Source organism: Corythoichthys intestinalis, chromosome 5, assembly GCF_030265065.1.
Source record: "Corythoichthys intestinalis isolate RoL2023-P3 chromosome 5, ASM3026506v1, whole genome shotgun sequence".
Classification (NCBI taxonomy): Eukaryota; Metazoa; Chordata; class Actinopteri; order Syngnathiformes; family Syngnathidae; genus Corythoichthys; species Corythoichthys intestinalis.
In genome coordinates, this window is record NC_080399.1 from 21556575 (window position 1) to 21581808 (window position 25234).

A 25234-nucleotide genomic window follows, 5' to 3' on the forward strand; every position below is an offset into this window, starting at 1 on the left:
AATTTTTGCGCCCGCCAAATTAACTTTCCTGAACTAATTTGTACATACCTTTTCCCTTTGTACCAGTAGTTTCTTTGCCTTCTCCTCTACAGCTTTCTGCTCTTTACTGACAGATGCCTCAACTTGCTTCACTGGAGAATTGTCCATCTTCGATACTTCATCTGTGGCACTTTTAGTATCACCCGTCCTGAACTTGGGGACCAAGGGGGCAATGTAACTCCCCACAAAAGCTTGCACGGTGGGAGCAGAGTAGGACAGGTAATGACCGATGCCTTTCTTGGGTGATGCAGGTGCAGCAGAACTATGGTCTACTTTATTGTCCACAGGGTTACTTGTTTGTAGACTCTGAGCAGGGGTTTTAGATAATGCATCATCTTTTTTATGTGTACTGCTGCCAAAATAGGAATTGATGTGATTGGCTAGGTAATTGTAGGTTTCATCCAGGTTGACTGAAAATTTACTGGGATGAAAAAGCGCAGGAGGTTGATTGGAAGGCAGACTCTCGCTCTCAATGGATGACTGTTCAGGCTTGTTTGGCTTGACGGGTGAGGTAACATGTCTGGGTTTGTTCTCCCTAACTTCCCTTGCTGTCATAACGGCAGCAGCAGCAGCGCTGGCTTGCATATTGTTTTGAGTCTGAATAGAAGAAGGAGCCGTGGCAGCTGTGTCCAGTGTCATACTAGAACAACTAGGTGATGCGCTCACTGGATGCTTAGGAGGACCAGTAGAAACAGAAGTGGTTTCCACAACTTTTGATTCTGGTGTCGATGGCACATTTTTTCCACCCTTATTAGTTTTGAGTCGGGAAAATTTGGAGAGAAGGTCCGTTTGCGTCACAGCTTTGGAAACTGTGTCCAATGTGTTCTTTACACGAGACATGTGTTGGCTAAGACCTGTAGACCAGCGTGACGCTGAAGTGTTCAAACAAAGGCCACTGGTGTGGAGCCCAAGCTTCTGCCTCACGAACTGGTTAGCCCTGTAGAGCCAAGCTGTCTGAGCCTGGAGCCTCGAGTGGAGGATGTGCTTCTGACTGAGGTGGGCCGCCCTCCCATAACAAGGGTTCTGGACATTGAGTGAAAAGTACAGAGTACCTGAGGAGGAAAAAGGTAAGGATGCAGATTTGCTAGGGTGCCATGAGTAAGATGTTCTGTTTAGTTTCATCCAGGAACTGAGACACCATTTATGACTCATCGTTTTGCGTGCCAAGCGTTCATTCCATCCAATGGAACTTTAGCTCTACACTCCTTTCCATAAGCCCCTGGTGAAGATCAACACAAAAAATGGGAGGGACATAAACAACAAGACAATGGTAATGAAAGACTAACCCGAATAAAATAATATCACATAAATGTATAAACAAAAGACAAAGAAAAGTCTTTACATGCCTATAAATACGATGGTAACTGAACAAATGTTCGAAATTAAAACCAAATGCCCTCTGAGAAATGGGGGATAAAATGACTGGTTTGGTAGTGAGATGGACCCTGCCGCTAGCTAACCGGCTAACAAACAAACGAAACGAAATAACGCAAAACATACTTGCTTTTATCGTTGTTTCAAGGTGACCGGCAACGTTTAAAATCCACTTTGTCGGCCGCCACCTAACAGTAACCTAGAAAATTACATAGTGCGGGCACTGAGTTCCGAGCTGACGCCTGATTTCCAGCGACATGACGTTGACCCGAAAAGAAAAACAACAAACACGTGACAAGTGATGAGGCGTGCAATTGGTTGGTTAGCGTTTGACCCCCTAAATTCGGTAATGTTGATTGGTTGGTTTTCTCCCTGGGAAACTATGAAGCGAACCAAACTGTAGTCGCAGTTCAAGCGCCTTTATCGGGGTGAGATGTTTTTTGTTTGTTTGTTTTGTTTTTCTGGAAGAAGGTAACAGGACGTCTTAGATCTGTTATGTATGCTATTTTAAATCAAAAACAAAAAAGGGTCACTCGAGGGCATGCAAAAAGTGCATTGCGGTAAAAAGCAAGAACCACACTCCATACCAGTTGGTGGCGGTAATTCACTAACAAGTTGTTTGGCAGACACCAAACAAACCCCATTAGGAGTAAAGAAAAACGCTTGCAGCAACCGAAGAAGAAATGCAACCATGGGTACAGAGCCAGCGCCTGTCACTCCCATTTGACGCTTCATCATCACTTTTATCATAAAATATTGAACAGAGCTCTTGCCGAGCACAATTTAGGATCGTCATGTTAAGCGTCGGTGGAATATTAATTGCAGTTTAGAAGCTCGGCTTCCACTAGCGCCTTATTAAAGGTGAGAAAGGAGACGTCACGTGTTGAACACGTATGAGTCGACGTAATTCATAGTTATAAACAATTTATGCATGCAACATCGAGTACAAAACGCTTGACTTATTGTTTGTGTGTTTATTGTGCAGGGCAGCTGAGCCATGGCTAATGCTCAGTCTGCTCTAAAGATGGCCGTGTGCCTGCTAGTGATTGCAGAGCTGCTTCTTGCCAAGAAGGACTACTACGACATACTGGGAGTGCCCAAAGACGCCACTGAGCGGCAGATTAAGAAAGCTTTTCACAGGCTTGCCATGAGGTACCATCCCGATAAGAACAAAAACCCCGACGCTGAAGTGAGATTCAGGGAAATTGCTGAAGGTATATTCGATTTCATTGTTTTCTATCACCATCGATTCTCTCTACTACTGTCACTGAGACATTTGTTGTGGTGTTATTTTGGTATTTTAAGTGTTCTGTAAACAACGGTTTGAATTGAGTATGAGTACAAAATTTGTTTTTCAAGTGATTTTGTTGTTCTCCGCTACAAGAGGGTAGCAGTAAATTTCGCAACATACATCCCCAATCATTTCATGTTTACCTCATTGAAAGTGCTGTACAGTACAGTACAGTACAGTTGTTTACTGCTAGCATCAGGGCTGTCAACAGACTGCAGGGGCCCGGGGACAAGAGACCATTATAGGACCCCCCTACCCCACCCCTGCCGGCTTGTCACGACAACATACGCAATGACAATGTAAATTTTCATTCATTCATTTAATTTGAGATGGACAGTTAAATTTAACAGACCGTAATGTGATGTGACACAATATAAACAATTTCCATCCATTGTCTCATGTACAGGGTGACCCCAAAAAAAGTTTACACTCAGTTGACTGCTTGTTTAAAAGCCCTTGAAACATATCTAAATAGGTTGTCATGCTTAAGTGATTCATTAAGGTCACTCAATGCAGCTGGTAATCACTCGTCTCTACAATTCCTGTGCTTCTGCTGAAAATGAAGAAAACTTTAGCTGTACTTGAATTGCTGCGTGCCGGTCGGACACCTACTGAGATTGCAGCAAATCTGAGAATATCCAAATGTGCAGTCTACAAAGTTAAAAAGAAGCTGAAAGATACTGGAACAGCCTCACGAAAACCTGGGTCTGGAAGTGCCAATCTGTGCGGACCAAAAACTTGATTGACAAGGTGATATGTGGCCACCCCAGAGTCCAGATCTCAATCCCCTGGATTATAGCATATGGGCAACTGTGGAGGACAGTGCCTGTAAGAAGCCACAAACTTCTGTGGCAGCCTTGGAGAGGTCCATTGTTAGCTCTTGGGAAAAGATGACAGCATCCTACATAAAGAAGACCTGTCAAGCGTTCCGCAGGCGCCTGGAGGCTGTTGTGACACTTAAGGGAGGACACATTGAAAAATAGAGTGTACTGTACATGTTCTTTACAATAATGTATAATTTGTGATTAAATTCTAATTCTAAGATGAATAAACATGGCATTTAAGTTGTATTATGGCAGTGTCAACTTTTTTTTGGGTCACCCTGTAGGCTATGATACAATACAACTGAGAGTGCTATGCCTCCCTGCTAAGCAACAAAACAGTATAACTAAACATCCTGTGCCTGCCCCCTCCACATCCCTGGGGTTATCAAGCCCTCAAACAGTGATGCGCCTAGATTTTTTTGACCGCAAAGTCATTTATAACATCAGTGAAATCCAGTTTTTGAGCAAGCTCACGCTTAATGGAGAGCATGGCTAGGTTGTTAAGCCTGCCCTGTGATATGGTGGAGCGTAGGTAGTTTTTTAAAAATATTTTCATTTTACGGAAGGCTCGCTCTCATCCAGCTACAGTCACTGGCAATAAGGCGTTATGTGTGTAACAGTGTTTAACAGTGTGCTTCGTATTAGCGTTTGCTATAATACACAGTGGGTTGTAAACCCAAGATAAATCCAGCCGCCGGACCAGAGTCTGTTCAGCCTCGTGCACCTGCTCCCCACAAACTAACATATATCCATGATCTCTGGCATTGTCATATGTTATATGCACATATTTTGTCAAATGTCTGTTTTTATCCATGGGCTATGTGAAATAAAGTGCTGAAAAGAAGTAAATTATTCATCCATTGAATTAATATGTAAATCTTCGGAAAGTGAGCATTTTTGTAAACATCCTTTTTATTGAAACTCCTTGTAGATGAAAATGTTGAAAGCACGGCAATGAAAACAAAAATAGTGAAGATCTGGTCCTGTCAAAGTGAAGTTAAAACAAAAAGTAAACTTTGTTTATCACTGCATGTTATGATTCTAAAGATATTGTACAACATTTTGAATCATCGGCTGGAGATGTATGTTTGCTGTAATTATATTTATTCTGTCTTTATTTTATTTTATTTCAGCTTATGAAACCTTATCTGACACGACGAGAAGACGTGAGTACGACCAGTTTGGTGCTGGCGCTTTTTATTTCACAGGAGGGAGGCAGCAGCGACCAAACCCGCACCAACCTTTCACCTTCAAATTCGATGACATCTTCAAGGACTTTGACATGTACAGCCATAACAACAGACACGCCCGGCGCAGGCAACCCTTCGATGAACATTCGCAAAGAGAACCCCATAGCCGACACAGACGGCAATTTCAAGGATCAGGCGTCTTTGGGGATGTGTTTGACGACATCGAGAAGATGTTCGCCGTCCACAGGCACCCAACACACACGGAAGGCGTCTTTCGTACTACATCCAAACAGCACTGTAGAACAGTGACGCAGCGCAGAGGGAATATGGTTACCACATACACAGACTGCACTGCACCATAGATGCAATACAGACCTTACTGATATATGATGCATTTTTTTATGAACTGAAAAGCTACATTTGAATGTGTTGAGGTATACTAAGGTGATACATTTCCACAAAGTTTTAGGTAAATTTCCAAGAATAATTCAGTATTATATATTGCAGTGAAAAAACTGCAGGCAAGAGTTGAATGTAGTCTCACTAGCTTTTTTTTTGGTCTTAAAGGTCTAAATAATTTCGCACACCCTCATAAAATTGGTAAATGAGAAATGCATCAATTAACTTATGTTTGGATTCTGTTAAAAGAGAGTTTTTAATACGTTAAACTTTGTGTGAATATAAAACTAACTGGTTTTGAAATTTTTACATTTTGTCAGAAGTCTCATACACTGGAAAAGGGTTGAGCAGTACAATTTTATCAATTTGTCTGTGTATGGTATTTGACCTTATTAGAATTAACACCTTTGAGTATCAATACTTTTAAGAAAAGAACATTTTCCAAACACGTATTACTTTATTCTAAGCTTGTGGTAGGAGATGACTTTTACACTTGTGTGCAATATATATATATTTATTTGTTGAAAAATATAAAATCCAAGCACTTGCCTTTCTCCAAGAGATCATGGATCATAAAAATCTGATGAAACGTCGTCACCAAATGTCCCATATTAATAGCTGTATCATGACGAACCTTTCATGGAATTGCTGTTATTTTGCTTAGCACAGAGCTAATACATTTTTATGACTCTGAATACCTATCAAAATAAAGGTGGCAATACATGTTTTTGTAATCAAATCAATATAAAGTAGATGAGAAAGTATTGCATTCCATTAGTTTTGTTTCAATATTTGTGTTATTTAACATATATATATATATATATATATATATATATATATATATATATACTGTATATATGTGACTTGTGTCTACATGTACAGTATTTCAAACCATTGTTATTACATTTTATAAAGAAAAACATTTTATATTTCCATTGCCTCTTACATTTTTTTTTTTTTTAATGAAACTACCAAATGGTTAAGCTATATCTTGATAGTAAACAAAAGGAGCATATGCATAATTACGACAAGCTAATATTGTACTTTTTAAAAATAGTTTGCACATCTCTAAGGTTTGGGGATTTAATGTTTAATTACTTCCCTGCTTAATGGGAATACTGTGTGTCTGAAAAATATTACCAAAGTGGTTTTATATTGTATCCTAGCATCATCTGTGTGTTGCGTAGAGTTCAACAATTTAAAAAGTCTTGTTAATGTTAAATCATTTCTCTTAAAGTTGTATTATTTGCTTTCTTAATGGGCTCTACTGAATAATTTAGTGGTTAGCGTTATTTTTTTTTTATTGACTGTTTGGTTCACTAATACTAAACCTACATACCAATATTATTATTGTCAATGAAAACGTATGAAATGACGAAAACAAATTGAAAAACATTTTCGTTACCTAAAATAAATAAAAATACTAATTAAAATATAAAACGAAAACTGACAAACTGCATTGTGTGTTCCCAAAACTAAAACGTTTTAAAGACACTAAGAGAAGTAACAACTCGACAGGAGAGGACAAAAATAATGGACTTTTTCACTGACGAACACATAGCTGCTGGTTATATGTATGTACAAATATGTTTCTCTCAGTTTTTCATGAGACTATGGCTGTCAAGAAAAGTGATCTATAGCTTACGAATATGTAATAGTCTTTTATTCATGTATGCCTTTAAATTGATTTAAATTTAGATTTAATAAATTGCTGACTATTTCAGGCTAGCAATTTGAAAAGCAGTATTTACACACATTTTGCACTTTAGGCAGTTATGTTGTAGACTGTTAATGTTGGTTGTTTAAAATGAGAGCGTTTATATATATATATGGCGGAAAACAGACAAGACTGAAAAAGCAGTTTCTGCTCTTGCACCCGTCTTTAAAATAAACTGCTGTATTTTAACCCTTAAGAACTGTTGTGTTTGATAGAGCAATATGTATATACGCTACCATAGCAGATTCATGGCGCATTAAGCCCCTTAAATAAGTCACGGATATCTACCTCATAACTGTCGCTTAGTTGTATTTGTTTTTGTTACTGTCGCATTTTCCCCGATATGTTCGATGATAAATAATCAATCCAGACAAAGAAACTTAATAATTAAAAAAAAAAAAAAAAAAAACGTTTTGAAAGGTAAATATTAGGGCTGTCAAACGATTAAAATTTGTAATCAAGTTAATTACATCTTAAAAAAATAATTAATTGTAATTAATCACTGTTCAAACCATCTCTAAAATATGCCATATTTCTCTGTAAATTATTGTTGGAATGGAAAGATAAAACATAAGACGGATATACTGTATACATTCAGCATACTGTAACATAAGCACTGTATTTTTTTTTTTATAACAACAAATCCACAAGATGGCATTAACATTATTAACATTCTTTCTGTGAAAGGGATCCATGGATAGAAAGACTTGTAATTCTTAAAGCAGTGGTGTCCAAACTATTCCACATTGGGCCGCAGTGGGTGCTGGATTTCATTCCTACACAACAAGACAACATCTTTTCACCAATCTGGTGTCTCACAAGTATAATCAGTTGATTGCAGTCAGGTACTGCTTGTTTTAGCACAAACTTTATTGGTTAAACTGTCTGTGCACGATTGGTAGGAACAAAAACCAGGACCCACAGCGGCCCTTGAGGGCAGGTTTGGACACCCATGTCTTAAAGGATAAATGTGAGTTTGTATATTGTGACTAAATATTGCCATCTAGTGTATTTGTTGAGCTTTCAGTAAATGATACTGTAGCGACTTCGCTGTTCTGCCCAAATGCATGATGGGAAACGGTGCAACCATGACTGTGTGTGGCGGCTGCAAATGCTATATTTCTCTGCGTTGGTTATAATACAAGATTACTGCCTGATACTCTTCCCCACGTCGCTTCCCACAATATTTGAATTTATTTTGGGAGAGATGGTAAACCTTTTGCCAAGTGAAAGCTGGGCTCCAATGAACACTTGTATCTACTCCACTCACTTGACATAATCTCTCATCTCTGTTAATACGTGAGACGGCGCCTTTGTAGGCTGTTTGTGGCACTGCGTGACTGAGTCGTGTTGCGCATGCGTTAATTGCGTTAAATATTTTAATGTGATTAATTAAAAAAAATAATTTCTGCCCGTTGACGCGATAAATTTGACAGCCCTAGTAAATATATGAAAAAGAAAATCTCGACCACTCCTTGATGTCTGCGATATCTGCATCGGGACCCTTGTTATATTACCATGTTTCACCCATGAAATCCCAAAGAAATCCGGCTGTGGCCATTCACAGCTATGTCTTGACACTCGGTGATACATGCTACATGGAGATTTTGGATCGAAACAAGGTAAGTAAGCGATAGTATCTTGTTAAAATCATGGCGTATTTAATCATGCTCTCTAATGCTGGTTTTGCTGTTTAATTTAAAAAAAAAATTTCTGTTCAAAATTTTTTTTCCCCCAGAAAATTGAGATTTTAAGCTTTCCAATAATGTATCACACGTACATATCTGACAATTTTAAAATTTGGCCAAATTGCGGGGCTCAGAGCAGAACTTCAAGTCACCTGAGTGTTTTCCGCCATATATATATATATATATATATATATATATATATATAAACAAAACATAAATATATAAATCTTTAGTTCCTTTTTATTAAGGCATTCTTTTTTATCCTGCACCTTACAAATAACCCAAAGCACACAAAAAATGATGAAAACTAAACTAAAACTCATTTCAAGAAAATGAAAACATCCACATTAATAAACAAGTAGAAACTAACTAATGTAGAGGGAAATAAAGGAAGATGAACTAAAACTAAACTCTGATGAAAAAGTCTACTATTATACTATTATAACCCTACTACGTAGAAGTTTCCGTTCTTGGGGGGGGGGGGGGGGGGGGGGGTAATGATAATTATACAGTAATAAGATTCCGTTGACTCGTGTTAAAATATTTTGATCGCCGCCATGGTTACTGTTGCGTCGGAAATGTTGTTATAGTGTGCGCTGGCTGATGGCGTCACTTACAGAAAATGTAGTTCAGTTGACGTGAATCCACCGGTATCGCTCACTGGAATGGCCAGATATTGGACTTCACTCCCACAATGCATCAGTGCAATGCGCAGTAACGGAGTAAATGAGATGTCAATCGCTAGCATAGCCGTCCGCGGGACATTGAATGACTTTGTGAAGAAACGTCAAGTGTCCCCTTTTTTGACAGGTCCTGTTCGGTTTTGGAGCTCATGGAGGCCCTCATACCTGTCATAAACAAACTGCAAGATGTTTTTAACACGGTGGGCGCCGACATCATTCAGCTCCCGCAAATAGTTGTTGTGGGCACGCAGGTAAGAAACGTCACTTGGCGTTTTAGGCTAGCAAGTTAGTTAGCATAACACCAAGTGTAGAACTTCATTCCGAGCTTTTTGTTTGTTTTTTACCCACTTATTACATTACATTATCGCCTATTAAACTTGCTATAGAGGTTGATTGACCGTAATATAAAACTTTAAAAGTAGTTTAGTGTTTTCCCCCCACTCTCATACGGTTCTTTGTAACTTATAGGAAAATTTGTTGTTAAATTAATGTATCATGCTTTTATTGTACGCTATCAACCATGCTGTTGTAATGTGTACTGTTTTACTTTGTACTTGGCTAATTAGATCATTTTTAGCTACTTTCCAAGCTGATGGAAAATATGTCCCAACAATTTTATCCAGCCAACGTGACACATTTGTGCTCACTTTAAGTATGAATTTAGACAGATTGGAATTTAGACAGATTGGACAGTGTAGTGATTTCGAGAGCAGCAACATTGCCTGTACTTAAGTAATACAGTACTAATCAGCTTGTAATTAAGGACAATTGCATTCTATAGCACAAAACATGATTCATTTAGAAGTGTCCGCTTCTATTGATCAAAATCAACGCCTTGGTTCAAAATGCCTACACAACAGGCTAATAGGTTTAAAGTTGCAGGTTTTTCCAAACGTGTTTACTTTCTGTGACCCGGCTTAATGGGATGTGGCCGTCTCAGCCGTTTTGGCAAGCATTGCTTGGTGTTAAAGTTGTCAAGGGAATGTTTTTTGTTGGTTTATCCTCTCTTGTCAGGAGATATCAACTAGTATTAATAATAAGAAGTGATACCATGGCAGCTGTCGAAGTAATGTCAAGTATATTAAATGTGTTCGGAAATCCGGTACAAATAACTTTTGCCATGTGATCACAAAACCACATAGCATTTTTCCTAGTTTCAAATTTGAAGTGAGTCTGAATTCTGAAAGTTCTCATCTAACTTTTCTTGCTTGTGTTTTTCTAATAGAGCAGCGGCAAGAGTTCTGTTTTAGAGAGCCTTGTCGGCAGGGATGTACTACCACGTGGCACAGGCATCGTAACACGGCGGCCCCTCATTTTCCAGCTTGTCCATGTCGACCCTGAAGACCGTCGGAAGACCAACGAGGAGAATGGTAAGATTCCCATAGTTATTGCATCCTATTCCCTGTATCCTCACAAGAATATGTCTGTTCCTGCATTGAGCAGCAACCGTATAAAAATGGATGACAATTTCCAAATAGCCCTTGAGCCATAGTTTGGACATCACAGGTTAAAAGTATAAGCAGACATTCCCAAAGTTGCACTCCAAATCAATGTCAGCGATTAAGTTAAAGATTTCTTATTAGCACGTCTGATCTCTTAAGCAATTATGGCTGTTTTCATGACAAATGATTGACCCATAATAGATTTTATTGGACTTGCGCTCTGTATTTGTTACCTGAACTGATCTCAGCTTTGGCACAGTCTCAATAGAATACATACACAATCACCAGGCTAATTTATTTGTTGTCTCTCTCCTAAACTACAGAATTCAAGAAAAATGGCCGCTTTTACAGAGGTCTCCTCTTTTCTTGTCATTTGCCTTATCGTGTTTACATATTAAGTATCCTCCCCATTTCTGCCCCTTCACATGTGTAGCCTGTTAAAGCCGCAAACCCACTTGGCTTCATTCAGTTCAGATTGGTTGAAAACTATTATTTTCATCATTCTCTGAACATACCTTGAACTCCCCAAAAATCTGCAATGTACTGAACTGTGAGCTTCGCCTGCGTTGACTAATGGGCTTCACCTTTTGCGCCCTTGTTTTGTTATACCGCTTTAATTGGCTTCTTCCTTCCCCAAACATGCTTCCTTTATCCATGCTAAAGGGTTTTTAATAACTTCTGTCATTTTTTTTTTTTTTTTTGTAAAATGTTTACCCTTCTATACTGTATTTGACATTCCATTAAAGGCACCAGACATTTCCTCTTGTGAGAAGTTAAACAGAATAGTGATTTGTCGGTCCTTTCATTGACTTATTGTATAACATCGGTCCTCAATCATAATCTGTGCAGGCATCGATGGTGAGGAATGGGGGAAATTTTTGCACACCAAAAATAAGGTAAAATCGAAATCACTTATGTCAAAAAAAAAAAAAAACTTATTAGATGGTTGACATTTTCTCTCTGCCTTTTTTTTTAAGATCTACACAAATTTTGAGGAGATCCGTCAAGAAATTGAAGCAGAAACGGAAAGAATATCAGGCATGAACAAGGTATAACTGTCATCTTTTAACATCTTTCCAAAAAAAAAATGGGACCAGCTATTAAGCTTTTTGTGGATACTTATTATACCTTTTAATGGGACAAAGCTGATTATTATACAGGCATGAAAATCACTCACCTTTCGACGAAATTCGCCGTTTTGAAGTCAAAAAGGGTGACCTACGTTAATTGTGTAGATCCGACGATAATTTTTGGGGGGGGGGGCGGGGGGTCGTAATTCCATCAAACATGTTTTATTGAAGTTGCTAAGCCAGTCGCGATATGCAATGAGTCCATTTATCGCAAGGTAAATAAAAATGAGGGCGGTAATTTTCATGGCTGCGTTTATCACCGCGTGCGTGCATACATTTGTGCGTGCGTGTAGATGACAAATGGGACTCCAGTTGTTGTGTCCAGATGTTTATTGGTCATCAACACGCCATAGAGTTACAGTTCACGCATACAAAATAAGGAAACACATCTATATTAAACACTGTAAACGTTAGCATTGCTACATTGAGACTAATAGGGAAAAAAGACTATCTACTTTAACCTGCTATAAAACATTGGCAGTCTTTTTCAAAACGCTAACTTGCGGTTAAAAGGTGACACATCAAACATGAAAAATCACTGGTTAACGCCATTTGCGAACGAAAAAATCAAATCTATTAGCGACACCACAAGCAATGACGAAAAGTGCTTTTTGCGGCGTGTACAGTTGTTAGCGGTTTAGCGAACGTACTTCCGATGAACATTTCAAAATAAAAGCATGTCAAGTTTGTCATATAAATAACGATTTCTGGAGTTAATCCCACATACTTCAGAATTAATACTATAATATGTAAATAGTAATACTATAATACTACGGAATTCAGATTCTATACTAAGAATAACTTTAAAATAACATCCTTTTTTTTTTTTAAAAAATGATTGGCAATAAATATTATAATTATTATAATACTGTTATATATTGTAGTAGTATACTATAATAATAATGCTAGATATTTTTTTTAAGAATTGTTTTGAATCATGTTGGAAAGGCGAAGTCAGCGTTCTGAATCTGTTTACATTCCATTCTTTCGCACTAGTAAATGCTATCAGCTAAGCCTGCACAATATATCGTTTGAACATCGCCATCGCAATTTGAGCATGCGCAATAGTCACATCGCAGGACGTGCAATTGTTTTTCAATGTTTAAACTTTTGTTTTACTTCATAAACACAGACAGTGTGCAGATCCTGGATGAACCCTTTAACACCTTAGCCTATTTTGGCCGAATTTGCATGCCTTTGATGTTGCCTTTATATTTCAAAGAAAAAACTGTTCACAATTGCCAAGTTGGGTCCCTTTTTTCAGGACACCTTGAACTTCATGTCCAAACTGTTGTTTTCTTCACTGACCAATTTTAATCCACATTTTGGACCCCAAAAGACAAAAAAAACATCCCAAAATCTTTTTTCAAAATTTATGATGTTGATGTCCCACTGACAACTAAACATGCTTGACCAACCGTTTTGAAGCTTGATAATATTTATTTAACTTGTTAGGATAAACATTCAATAGGAAAATAAAATTAAATAGTTTTATCTTTGACAATTCAACACAAACAGCAGGTACAGTATGGTCATAGGCGTTTTTGGCCTTTACACATACTATGGTCAAAACATGTTATATACAGTGCAAAATAGTGAGAAAAAAAATTATATATATCATCCAACACAAAAAGGGTTTGGAGGATATCTCTTTGTGAAGTTAGGTATTGTACCCATCACCTTATCAAAGGTATATATGTACATGCAATCAAGCTTCTCGAACACACATCGATGTAAAAATTGAAAAGATTCATTGTGAAGAAAAAAATATATATAACACTGAAAAAAAGTATTTTCAAAAATATAGTTCAGTTCAATTTTTTCAGGCATGCGACCCAATAAAGTTTTTAATAAAGTTTGTTTTTGAACAGGTCACTGAGCTGCGTCACATACAACGTCACACAGCCTACTCTTCTGCCGTTTGCGTGCTGCTGTCACTTCTACTCGCCAAGACGCCGACTAATCAGAGGAAAACAATGACAAATACAGCTCATCCTATTCCTTGAGTTAATGAAATAATGCATTGACTTGCGCTAAATTTAGTTTTCGATTCATTCTGCACGTTTCAAAGTTGCTCGCTCAATCCAACCGGCCGTTGCTTGCTTTGCGTGTCTCCTTTTCCTTAATTGGTGCCTTGCTCGTCAATTTATTAAAAAATTTCAGATTAGGGTCATCATTGTTGACATCACAACGGCTCTTGGGATATGTAGTCTTTTGTGCTGCTTTCGGTTTTGGAAAAAGGACAAGAAATGATGGAAATATGGAGATAGACACATGGTCCATGCAGCGTTTTAATGCATATTTATGAGTGCTATAAAACTATAAAACTCAAATGACATTATCTCCCGTTTTACTTGGTCGATTGACTTCAAATAAAAACTGGTGTGGACATCAACTTCCGTACTTTCAAATGAAAGCAACCAGGGGGACGTGGGTGACGTAATTACAGCGTTTCGAGGCTTCAAAGATTATATGCGTAAACGTGTCGCATCCGACACGTTGGGTGTTAAAGGGTTAAACTGAGTTACATATATAAATTAGGGCCAATGGCGCCATTTTTCAGAGCATCGGAATCAGGTGAAAAGGGTCGGGTTTTTATTTAAAAACAACATACATTCATGTTTTTCTGCTTCATGTTCGTACAGCACCACAGCGTCTCACTCTCCCTCCTGCTAAGCAGAGCGACCAAACTATTTTTCTTGGTCAACAGTGCAGCTATCCCAAACATAACTATTCAAGTTATTTGGTGAAAAATGTTCTCATTTTAATATCGCTAACTCCCCAAAAAATAGCAATGATAGTTTTTTCCAATAGTTTTTTCCAATATCGTTCAGGCCTACTATCAGCATTTGACCTCATTGTTTATGTGTGATTAATTATTGTTATTTACATGTTTATTTGTACTTTAATAAAGAATTCCAAAACGTTTTTGTGAATTAATAAGCATCAACAAAAATTTCATTGCTAAATAAGTAAAAAAAAAAAAAAAAAGAATTATTAGTCTACTAATTATAAAAATAGTCTGCTGACTAATCGGGAGAAAATTAGTCGTTTGGGACAGCCCTACCGGAACATATTTCCTCCATTTTCCTTTTTAAACCCTGACCCATTTTCATGCCTGATTATATCATAAATTATTCCCAAAATTGGGAGGATTTTACTCATTTTTGCTCAGTGATGCTTTATCTTTTCAATCAGAAAATTCAAACAAAAAAACAGCTTGTGGTTTGTTGTGTTGTTTTTAGCGAGCAAATAATACTTATAAAGCACTCTAATTTGCCCTATTTTTTGTTTTTTTGTCCTCAAGGGTATCAGTGATGAACCTATTCACCTCAAAGTCTTCTCACCTAATGTTGTCAACCTCACACTAGTGGATCTGCCTGGCATTACAAAGGTGAAGAACATTGACCCTGTCCAGACATGAACTTAAGATCACATTCCTGTAGTCATGTTTTGTGGGATTTTTTTGCCTGCAGGTGCCAGTTGGAGACCAGCCCAAAGACATTGAGATTCAGATCCGTGAACTGATCGTGAAGTACATTTCCAACCCCAACTCCATAATCCTAGCTGTAACTGCTGCCAACACAGACATGGCGACATCAGAGGCCCTTAAGGTGGCTCGCGAAGTTGACCCTGATGGTAAACGCTGCGCAATTTTCTTTTCTTTTTACGCATCACTTACACATGCCATATACAGTAATTGTTTCCTCCATGCTTTGTCCAGGCAGGAGGACGCTAGCAGTAGTCACCAAGCTGGATCTGATGGACGCCGGAACAGACGCCATGGATATCCTGATGGGCCGAGTCATTCCTGTTAAACTTGGCATTATTGGAGTTGTCAACAGGTGACGGGGTGTCCGGCCATCTGCATATATAAGTCATCAGGTGTGCTGATAGTGGGTTCCTGTTGTATTTTTGTGTGGGCAGGAGCCAGCTGGATATCAATCAGAAGAAATCAGTTGCAGATGCTATCCGTGATGAATACGCTTTCCTACAAAAGAAGTACCCCTCACTAGCAAACAGAAGTGGAACTAAATATCTAGCCAGGACATTGAACAGGTAAGGGAGGGAGGGCAAATCCAATCACATACTAGAGGATTACTCTGAGACCCACCTTAGCAGCCAAATTCAAAGCATCGCCATATTTCTGACCTCTGTGAACTTTGACCCTTTCTCTTCTCATATAATAGCTAATCCGTTATCAAGTTATTGCGAAAGACTTTTGTCCTCGTTATCCCTAAATTTACTCTCCTCTTCTATTGCTTCTTACTGTACAAACACATCCTGCAAGTTTGATAATCTCTTTATTCCTTCCTAAGTTATCTTGAACACAAACATGCAAACTATCAGACGTACGGAACCCATTACATAATATTTGCCTTCCGTGGGTTTCACCTACTGGCGGAGGTAATCACAAAATAGATTGGTCATTAGCAAAAAAAATTAATAGAATTGAGTAGGGGTGTGACAAAATATCGAAATGGTGATGTATCGTGATACTTTGTATCCCAAAAGGTTATCGATATGCTTCTGCCAAGAATCAAGATATTGTTTTGAAAAGGTGTCATTGTCTAAAAAAAAAAAAAATACAAATGAACCAACAAGTTGCTACCAAAATCTTCCACCATAATAGTGTCTCAGTTAACTCTAAGGCTGCATTGACGGTCCTCGACGCCCAATTCATTTAGACTGGGAACGTTCGTTCATTCGAAACCAGAGCATTCACAGTCATTCTGTCCGATTTTCAGGGCATTTACAGGTCACTTGCTGTTCATTTTAGGGCATTTACAAGTCATTTTCAGTTGAGTTTGAGTCACTGCCTATTCATTTGGGTGATTCCCAGGTCATTTCCTGTTCTGTAACTCAAAATAAACAGGAAGAGACCCATAAAATACCCCAAAATCAACAGGAAGTAACTGATAATGAACAGGTAAAAGACCTTAAATGGTCCAAAATGACCTCATTGGCTGCCACTACCGGCAATAGACGTTCAATCCGTTTGAAGTGGGAGGAATGGCAGCGAATGAACATTCATTCGGTGCCACCCTCCCAGTTCAAATGGATTGGACGTCTACTAATGATAAACTCATTCCAATTCACAGCAGAAGCTTGTTTTTCTGTTTATTAGTTGTTTGTAGCATATCCTAGAAGGATTTCCTGACCTATATCGATAATCGTTGTATCGCCATATCGTCAGATCATCGTTATCGTGAACTTTGTATCGCAAATCATATCGTATCGTGAGGTACCAAGAGGTTCCCACTCCTAGAATTGAGGCTAATTAAATACTTAAAAAGCTTACTAAACCTTGTCACATACAGTCAGTAGTGTTAATAGTCAATCGTGAAAGATAATAGAGAATAATGCCTTTATCAAGTATATTATTTTAACATTATTCTCTTTGGTGTAGATTGCTGATGCACCACATCAGAGACTGCCTTCCAGAGCTGAAAACCAGGATCAACGTGTTGGCGGCTCAGTACCAGTCGCTTCTCAACAGCTACGGTGAGCCAGTGGAGAACCAGAGCGCCACCTTGCTGCAACTAATCACCAAATTTGCTGCTGAGTATTGCCACACCATCGAAGGCACGGCAAAGTACATAGAGACTGCTGAACTGTGAGTCCTGTGGCCGCCTCTAAAACAGTTAAAAACACTGTAAATTACGTTTTTCGAGCCTGCCGCTTCTGTTTCTCCTCAGCTGTGGCGGCGCGAGGATCTGCTATATATTCCACGAAACGTTCGGTCGTACTTTGGAGTCTGTGGATCCCCTGGGCGGTCTGACCACCATCGATGTTCTCACAGCAATCCGAAATGCTACAGTGGGTCGCTGCACTATTCCATCACGATTCGTAGCACTTGAGAGGAACCTGAAGAATGTTATAAAATATTGATTGCAGGGGCCTAGACCTGCTTTGTTTGTGCCTGAGGTTTCATTTGAGTTACTCGTCAAGAGACAAGTAAAGCGCCTGGAGGAACCCAGTCTGCGCTGCGTGGAGCTGGTTCATGAGGAAATGCAGAGGATCATTCAACACTGCAGCAACTACAGCACACAGGTGACAACAATCCACAATTTCAGGTGTAGATAGAATATTGTGGGAAAGGCATATATTTATATCGGTTCGTGACATACATAATTAAGTATTTCATTATGATGTTTAGTTTTTTTTCAATATCCACAATGTTTTTAATAGTATATTTCTTTGCACAGGAGCTGCTGAGATTTCCGAAGCTTCACGATGCTATCGTTGAAGTGGTCACATCCCTGTTGAGAAAGAGACTGCCGGTGACTAATGATATGGTAGGAACACTGCAGACTAAAGCTAAAAATATTTTTGGCTGAATTAAAAAAAAATAATGTGTATTTTGTCTTTAGGTTCACAACCTGGTTGCTATCGAGCTGGCGTACATCAACACCAAACACCCAGACTTTGCTGATGCCTGCGGTCTCATGAACCATAACATTGAAGTACAAGGCCTACACCACCTTTCTCATTGTATTTTTTAACAGAGAGGGTTTTTAACTGTAGTCATTCACTGTAATCACTAACCAGAAGACATTAAATATCCTCAAATGTGTTTTCAGGAGCAAAGACGCAACAGAATGAGGGATCTACCCTCTGCTGTCCCTCGGGACAAGGTAACTTTTTCCTGTAAATTAAGTATTTTTTTTCCAATGCTAGAGTCTAGCTTATAATGTATTGCGAGGATGCACTAGTGGTTCTGAGATATTGATGACAACATCCCATTCAAAGAAAACTTGTATTTATTGACATGACCCCTAATGTGATTGTTTCTTCCCTGTTGATCTCTCTTCTGGCCAGCAGGCGGCAGCAGCCGGCGCTCAGAGTGCATCCTCCAGCGATCAGACCGACAGCAGCGGGACAGGGAACTGGAGAGGGATGCTGAAAAGAGGGGAGGATGGCATGGCAGGTGACAGGACAGTGCCCCAGACCCCCCTCCTCAACAGCCCCCAGAAGGGCCATGCTGTTAATTTGCTTGATGTGGTAAGAACAACTTTAAAATGGAGAAGTTTTGTCTACATTTGCCAATGCAATATTGGCGTTTGATTGTTGTGTCCCCTTTAAACCATCATTGCCGTTCTTCCTCTGCAGCCTGTTCCAGTCTCCAGGAAGCTATCCGCTCGGGAACAGAGAGACTGCGAAGTCATTGAGAGACTTATCAAGTCCTATTTTCTTATTGTGCGGAAAAACATTCAGGATAGGTACATAAAGACCGAACATCTCATTATCTGTATTCTTACCAAGAGTCAGAATTCTGGCTCAAAGTTCAGCCACAGTTCAAATAGATAGAAGCACAAGAGAAAATGGATGTTCTTCAATGTCTCTGTCCTCCTTAGCGTGCCTAAGGCGGTGATGCACTTCCTGGTGAACCACGTGAAGGACTGCCTGCAGAGTGAGCTGGTAGGCCAATTGTATAAGTCGGTGCTGTTGGACGATCTGCTGACGGAATCGGAGGACATGGCGCAGCGACGCAACGAGGCAGCAGACATGCTCAAGGTACATGGCACGGAGTGGTAATTTTAGTTTTTAGTTTCTTACTTATCGAACTAAGTAGTGAACTGAAAAATATGTCTACTTTGTGGGGCACATCCGAAGAATCTAATTATACAATACAAGAGGTGAATGACAAATTCTGACTATTCGAATACAGTAAAAACTCACTAAGTAACACTGACTGAAATATTTTGTATTATATTTTATACTAGCATCCAGATGTAGAATATCTAATGTTGTAATCCTTATTTACTGTGTTCACGCAGGCGCTGCAGAAAGCTAGCCAGGTGATCGCAGAGATCAGAGAAACGCACTTATGGTGAGGGTAGCCGCTGTATTTCAGGCATCTCATCTTCCTCAAACACCCAAATCACACGGACCACACAGGCAGGTACACAGAGACCAAGAGTGCTCTTGGTACGATAGTGGTTATTGTATGTATGAGAAATTATAGTTTTGTTGAATGTACAGTCTGAAAAAACTGAAGTCGCATCATCCAGTTTCCATCACTCAATTGCTAAACATCCCTTACTGAGCAGGAATATTCTATTTTTCTTATGTACCAAACTGTAACTACAGGGATTATGTTATTATCCATCAGAGAAGCTGCTTTTTGTGGAATGCAATTAAAGATAGACATGACAAAAAAACAAATATTTTTGGTCGTCATCTCGTCTCACATACTTTCATCCCTAATCTTCCCTCTGAATGGAGTGCAGTGGAACCTCGATTTAACCCCAAAAATTTAGTTACTGTAATTTTCGGACGATAAGCCGCTACTTTTTTCCCTCATTTTGAAACCTATGACTTAGTCATTGCAGCTTATTTGTTGATTTATTTGGGTTAATAGATTAACACTTTATTTGACAGCGGCGTCATAAGACTGCCATATGACCGTTATGTCACTAACTCCATTTATGTCCATCTTGGATCTTTTACACCTATTCAAAAGTGAGATAATTTGCCAGATGACACAAAATGATAGCTGTCATAAGCATTCATTAATGCTCATGGCAGTGTCATGGCCTTAATATTAGGGCTGTCCCAAACAACTAATTTTCTCCCTATTAGTCAGCCGACTATTTTTGCGATTAGTCGACTAATCTAATAATTTAAAATATATATATATATATTTTTTTTTACTAATTTAGCAATGAAATTTTTGTTGACACTTATCAATTCACAAAAACATATTGGAACACTTAAATTATTTATTAAAGTACAAATAAACACGTAAATAACAATAATAAATCACAAATAAACAATGAGTTCAAATGCTGATAGAATTAACTAGTGCAAGAGAATGGAATGTAAACAGAGTCAGAACACTGACTTCGCCTTTCCATCATGATTCAAAACAATTCTTAAAAAAACACCTAGCATTAATAGTATAGCATAGTACTATATATAATAGTATTATAATAATTATAATAATTATTCATTGCCAATCAGATTTTTCATAAAGGGGGTCATTTTAAAGGCTTAATGTAGAATCTGAATTCTGAAGTATGTGGGATTAACTTCAGAAATCGCTATTTATATGACGAACATGACATGCTTTTATTTTGAAATGTTCACCGGAAGTACGTTCGCTAAACCGCTAACTTCAGCTTTACATTCCGAAAAAAAAGCACTTTTTGTCATTGCATGTAGTGTCAATAATAGATTTTTGTGGTCATTTTTTTCGTTTGCAAATGCTGTTAACCAGCGATTTTTCATGTCTGAAGTGTCACCTTTTAACCGCAAGTTTGCTTTCACGAGACGACTGCCAAAGTTTTGTAGCAGGCTAAAGTAAGTTGCCTTTTTCCCCCTTTCACCTCATAGTAACAGTGCTAACGTTACAGTGTTTAATATAGATGTGTTTTCTTATTTTTTCTGTCTGAACTTTAATTCTACAGCGTGTTGATAAGAGAAAGGAACTCGAGACTCATATGCCATCAGCACGCACGCACCAATGTATGCACGCACGCACCAATGTATGCACGCACACACGTGCGCAGCTATAAAAGGCAGCCGTGAAAATTACCGCCCTCATTTTTATTTGCCGTGCAATGAATGGACTCATTGCATATCGTGACAGGCTTAGCAACTTCAATAAAACATGTCAAACTGGGTGACGGCGCTTTGGGTGTTTATTCACGGCCAACGTGCAGCCAAGCTTGGCATTGAAGAGACAGGACACCTCCTTTGTTTCTTTGAAATAAGTCAATGTTATGGACACTCTGGTTCGCTTTTTTTGACTTTGTGCCGCTTTCCCCGCTTGCATACAGAGCGTCAAACATTCTGAACTTTCCACGCATATATTTTTTAACACTTCATTAACCGTCGACGGGATGTTGTGCTCGTCGACGGATTCACGTCATCGGTGACGTCGACGATGTCGACTAGTCGGGACAGCTCTACTTAATATGATCGTCTTAATACAGTTTTATGGCGCCACTGTCAAATAAAGTGTTACAGAATACCAGAGCTAGCGATTAATGAAACAACTGGAAGAGTAACTGAAGAAATAATTAGCACAGAACATGAATTTTGATTGTCATTTACTGTTATTTATCTGTAGCGCTGCAATGCATGTTAGGAGGCATGTTGGACGACAACAGTGTTGACATCAGAGGTTGACTGTCCCCCCCAAGGGAGCAGTGATGGCCAAATGAAGCTTCTTGAAGCAATTAAGCTTTGCAGCAATTTGGTTTAAAGCTTCATGATGGTTCATTTGGTCTTATGACCCTGCTGTCAAATAAAGTGTTACCGGTTAATATCTTTTGATGTAAATATCCCATAATACAGTTAGGACAGCTGTGGCTTATAGTCCAGTGCGGTTTATCTATGAACAAATGCTGTTTTTGTGTCAAATTTGGTGGGTGGAAGCTTATAGTCAGGTGCGCCTTCTAGTCTGAAAATTACGGTAATCCTTTTAATGCTTGCTAAAATTAGTTTTTATAACAAACTTTTGTAACATCCCAATGATTGTGGCAGTCCATGTCTCCTAAGAAATCTTATCAAGAATCCCACCAAAAACTGACATCTTCCAAATTACACTATAGTTTATTCATTTGTTTCACACACACAGACACTGTATTGCACTAAAGACCAACATATCATTCAGGTTTGTGTCAACTTTCTGCCATGCACAGTACAGTACAGTAAGAAATGCTTGTATGTTTGCCACCCTTTTGAGTTACCATGTCATGTGTTGACACATAAACAAAACCTCTTGTTGCACATGGAGTAGATGCCCGTTTATTGATAAGAAGTATGAATAGAGGTACAACGATGCCCCTGGCTTGGGTGGAGGTCTGAGGGATGTCCACTCTACCTCAGCCGAGCTCCCATCTTGCCCTTGCCACGACCCTTGGCACTAAAAAGCAGACAAAGAAGAAATAACAGCGTGAAATCAGACAATTCAGCAACCAGTAATTATCAAGATAGTGTTTAATGAACGTACCTCTGGTGATCCTGCACTCGGACAAGGAGCAGGTTGATCTGCAAGTACCACAAGCAAAAACAACTGTTAACCATTGTTGTTGTATGAAACAGTAATCTGTATAGTACTTTACATGGGCTTTTATAGACTATTATCCCAAAATGTATGTATTGAGACTCACATCACTCTTCTGCCTTTTGAATTTGTCGTTAAGGTCGTACTTCTCCGTCTCCAATTGCATCAGCCACTGCCACAACTCGTTAGCCTTCTCCCTTCGCATGCAGAAATGATAGCATCTCATATGAGCTTCACTATTATTCCATTTAGTTTAATGTGGAGCCTGTCATACTTGAGTTTGTCGTCACTCAAGTGGTCGATGTTGAGCGGCTTCCTGCGCTCAGCCAGAATCTTCTTCTTCTTCTCTCTCTCTGTCTGCTTTTTGCCTTTCTTTTCGCTCTGTTTTGACATTATTGCAAAAAACACATATAAATGCCAAATTCTGTATTGATTAGTTATGAATAAATACAATTCTTAAGTTATAAAAAGTTAATAAAATTAAAACGTGTATCATCAGAAATAGTCTGATTTATGGGCCCCAATTTCACAAGTTAAAATTTTTTTTTTTTTTTTTAAATTATTTAATAGCATGCCCTATAATTGGGTTAATGTCTATTTGTTAGGTTAAAAAAATATCGGCTCATTTAAAATTTATTCATTATTTATAAATACTGATTGATTAAAAATATGCTCTGAGTTTTGAAATTTCAGCAAGAAGAGTTAATGTCATGAGCAGGGTGACCTTCTGTCCGGCGCCATACTGCTGGGTCATGGTGGAGAGGACCTTCTTCTTCTTGGCGTCTTCATCGTACTTCTTTCTCTGCTCCTCCTGCTCCCTGCGCTCCTTCTCTTCCTGGAATCAGCACGAACATGCACATACATGTCAATGCTGAGTTTTTCACTCATGTTTTCATGCTTAGCGTAAACTTACAGCAAGCCTGGCCTGCCTCTCCTTCTCCCTCTCGGCCCGGATCCTTTGCTGCTCAGCCCTCTCGGCACGGCGCTTCTCCTTTGAGGAAATTTAAGAGTTTGTATTTGGAAATTCAGCACTCACAAAATGTATGATTCAATGTAAAAAAAACTGATAAAATTTAGTTGTAAAATTTTTAGTAGTGGCCATATTTTGTCTCCACTCACAATTCTGTTGACAAGGGCGACGAGCTCCTCTTCCTCCTTCTTTCTCTGGATGAAGTGAGCCTCGATGAGCGATTGCAACTCTGACAGATCTTTCTCCTGACGTTTCCTGTGGATGTCCTGCACACACAAATATTGTAGAATAGTCATAGCATTAGGCAACTTTTTTTTGTGTGTTTTGTGGGATCAAACTCACATCAAAATCCACTTTCTCGCCATCAGGGATCTTTGGGGCGGCAATGTTTGACATGAATCTATGTAAATGAACAGAGGGAATCAATAACTAGCAGAAGAAGACGCAGGAGACGTGTTATGAGAAATCAACTTACTTTGGCTTCGGCTTTGAGTCATCTTAACAAAAAGAAATTATTCGTATAATATGTTATTAGTATTTTCAGCTGAGTTTATTATTCCAACATAGGATTTCAGTAAGACTCAAGGTACCACCTTTCCTTAAATTATACATAAAAATCGCCACCAAGCTATTATGAACTATAATTTAGAAAAATCAATGCAGAAATACTATAAAGAATGTGTTCTTACCTTCTTCCTCCCTTTGCAAGAAACATAAAAGATAAAACGAAATAAAAGTTATTTTCAATTTACTACATAGCCATTGAAACTCTACCATGTGCCATAAAAGTATAACAGTGATTACATACTGAGTTTCCTCGTCCATGACCTCTTCTGTGTCAGACATTTTGTTCTTGGAGCAGTCTCTTAAATCTTTTTTTCAAACAAATGCATATATTCCTGATCAATAAACAGCATAGTGACATGTTCACACAGTTTAAAAAGAGACGTTCCACTTTTAGCCCACACAATGAGCAGTGCAGCGTGACCCATTCCTTTGGGGATGCAATGTATTTTTATATTAAATGCATTTTTGCAGTTATTATATATTTCCAGATAATAGCTGTATTATTATATATAAAGCACAAATACCTCTGATTAAGTTAAAGTATTTCGATTGAAATAAAATGACAATTCATTATGCTGTTTTTTTTTTTTTCTTCCAAATTGAAATCTAAAACATTGACATACATGTTTTTGTAAATGTATTATAGTAACTTTATTACAATGATAACAATAAATCTATTACGTGTGCCAGTATTTAAAATTTTAATAAAGCCACATTAATACCCATTAAATATTTGTATTAAATATATTGGCTATTAATGAGATTTTCATTAGATTTCAGTTTACATTTTAAGCATTGTAATACTTGTAGTTGTAATATTTTAACAATTAATACAAATGAAAAGGGGGGAATCAGCCAAACATAATGGCGCTGCTAATAATAATCATAAATCTGCACAAATGT

General features: G+C 38.4%; 4 protein-coding genes across 12 annotated transcripts in view; 2 read left to right on the forward strand and 2 right to left on the reverse strand.

Moving 5' to 3' along the window:
• Positions 1-1717, reverse strand: part of LOC130916470 (calcium-independent phospholipase A2-gamma-like) — a 32532-nt gene extending 30815 nt beyond the window's left edge. Inside the window, exons 1-2 of one of the 3 annotated variants that reach the window (XM_057837216.1) lie at positions 1544-1717; positions 49-1258 (exon numbers count right to left, since the gene is read on the reverse strand). In XM_057837216.1, the coding sequence (XP_057693199.1) occupies positions 49-1191 (1143 nt within the window). In that variant the 5' untranslated portion in view covers positions 1192-1258; positions 1544-1717. Of the gene's footprint in view, positions 1-48; positions 1259-1539 lie in introns of all 3 variants that reach the window. The other 2 variants (XM_057837218.1, XM_057837215.1) reach the window with 2 other exon arrangements.
• dnajb9a (DnaJ heat shock protein family (Hsp40) member B9a) lies at positions 628-5934 on the forward strand. Of its 4 annotated transcripts, none has more exons than XM_057837220.1 (3): positions 628-1309; positions 2399-2627; positions 4662-5934. In XM_057837220.1, exons 2-3 carry the CDS (start codon positions 2411-2413, stop codon positions 5078-5080), a joined length of 636 nt encoding a protein of 211 aa, XP_057693203.1. In that variant the 5' UTR covers positions 628-1309; positions 2399-2410; the 3' UTR covers positions 5081-5934. The 4 variants fall into 4 exon arrangements, with proteins under 4 accessions (XP_057693203.1, XP_057693204.1, XP_057693205.1 ...); XM_057837221.1 differs by having other exon boundaries at positions 628-1106; XM_057837222.1 differs by lacking the exon at positions 628-1309 and adding an exon at positions 1559-1841.
• Positions 5935-9236: 3302 nt separating this feature from the next.
• Positions 9237-24272, forward strand: dnm1l (dynamin 1-like). 4 transcript variants are annotated; one of them, XM_057836366.1, is made up of 19 exons: positions 9237-9456; positions 10431-10575; positions 10971-11000; positions 11497-11543; positions 11625-11696; positions 15085-15171; positions 15254-15416; positions 15502-15622; positions 15705-15836; positions 17188-17394; positions 17477-17597; positions 17676-17831; positions 17987-18076; positions 18152-18244; positions 18362-18415; positions 18600-18782; positions 18891-19000; positions 19136-19295; positions 19559-24272. In XM_057836366.1, the coding sequence occupies exons 1-19, from the start codon at positions 9355-9357 to the stop codon at positions 19613-19615; spliced, it is 2130 nt and encodes a 709-aa protein (XP_057692349.1). In that variant the 5' UTR covers positions 9237-9354; the 3' UTR covers positions 19616-24272. The 4 variants fall into 4 exon arrangements, with proteins under 4 accessions (XP_057692349.1, XP_057692350.1, XP_057692351.1 ...); XM_057836367.1 differs by having other exon boundaries at positions 18603-18782; XM_057836368.1 differs by lacking the exon at positions 10971-11000.
• On the reverse strand, positions 22308-24610 carry tnnt2d (troponin T2d, cardiac). The gene is made up of 11 exons (XM_057836375.1): positions 24573-24610; positions 24454-24464; positions 24240-24261; positions 24107-24164; positions 23914-24030; positions 23708-23785; positions 23519-23629; positions 23069-23175; positions 22901-22991; positions 22741-22778; positions 22308-22653 (listed from the first exon to the last, which is right to left on the reverse strand). Exons 1-11 carry the CDS (start codon positions 24608-24610, stop codon positions 22608-22610), a joined length of 717 nt encoding a protein of 238 aa, XP_057692358.1. The 3' UTR covers positions 22308-22607.
• Between the last annotated feature and the right edge of the window lie 624 nt (positions 24611-25234).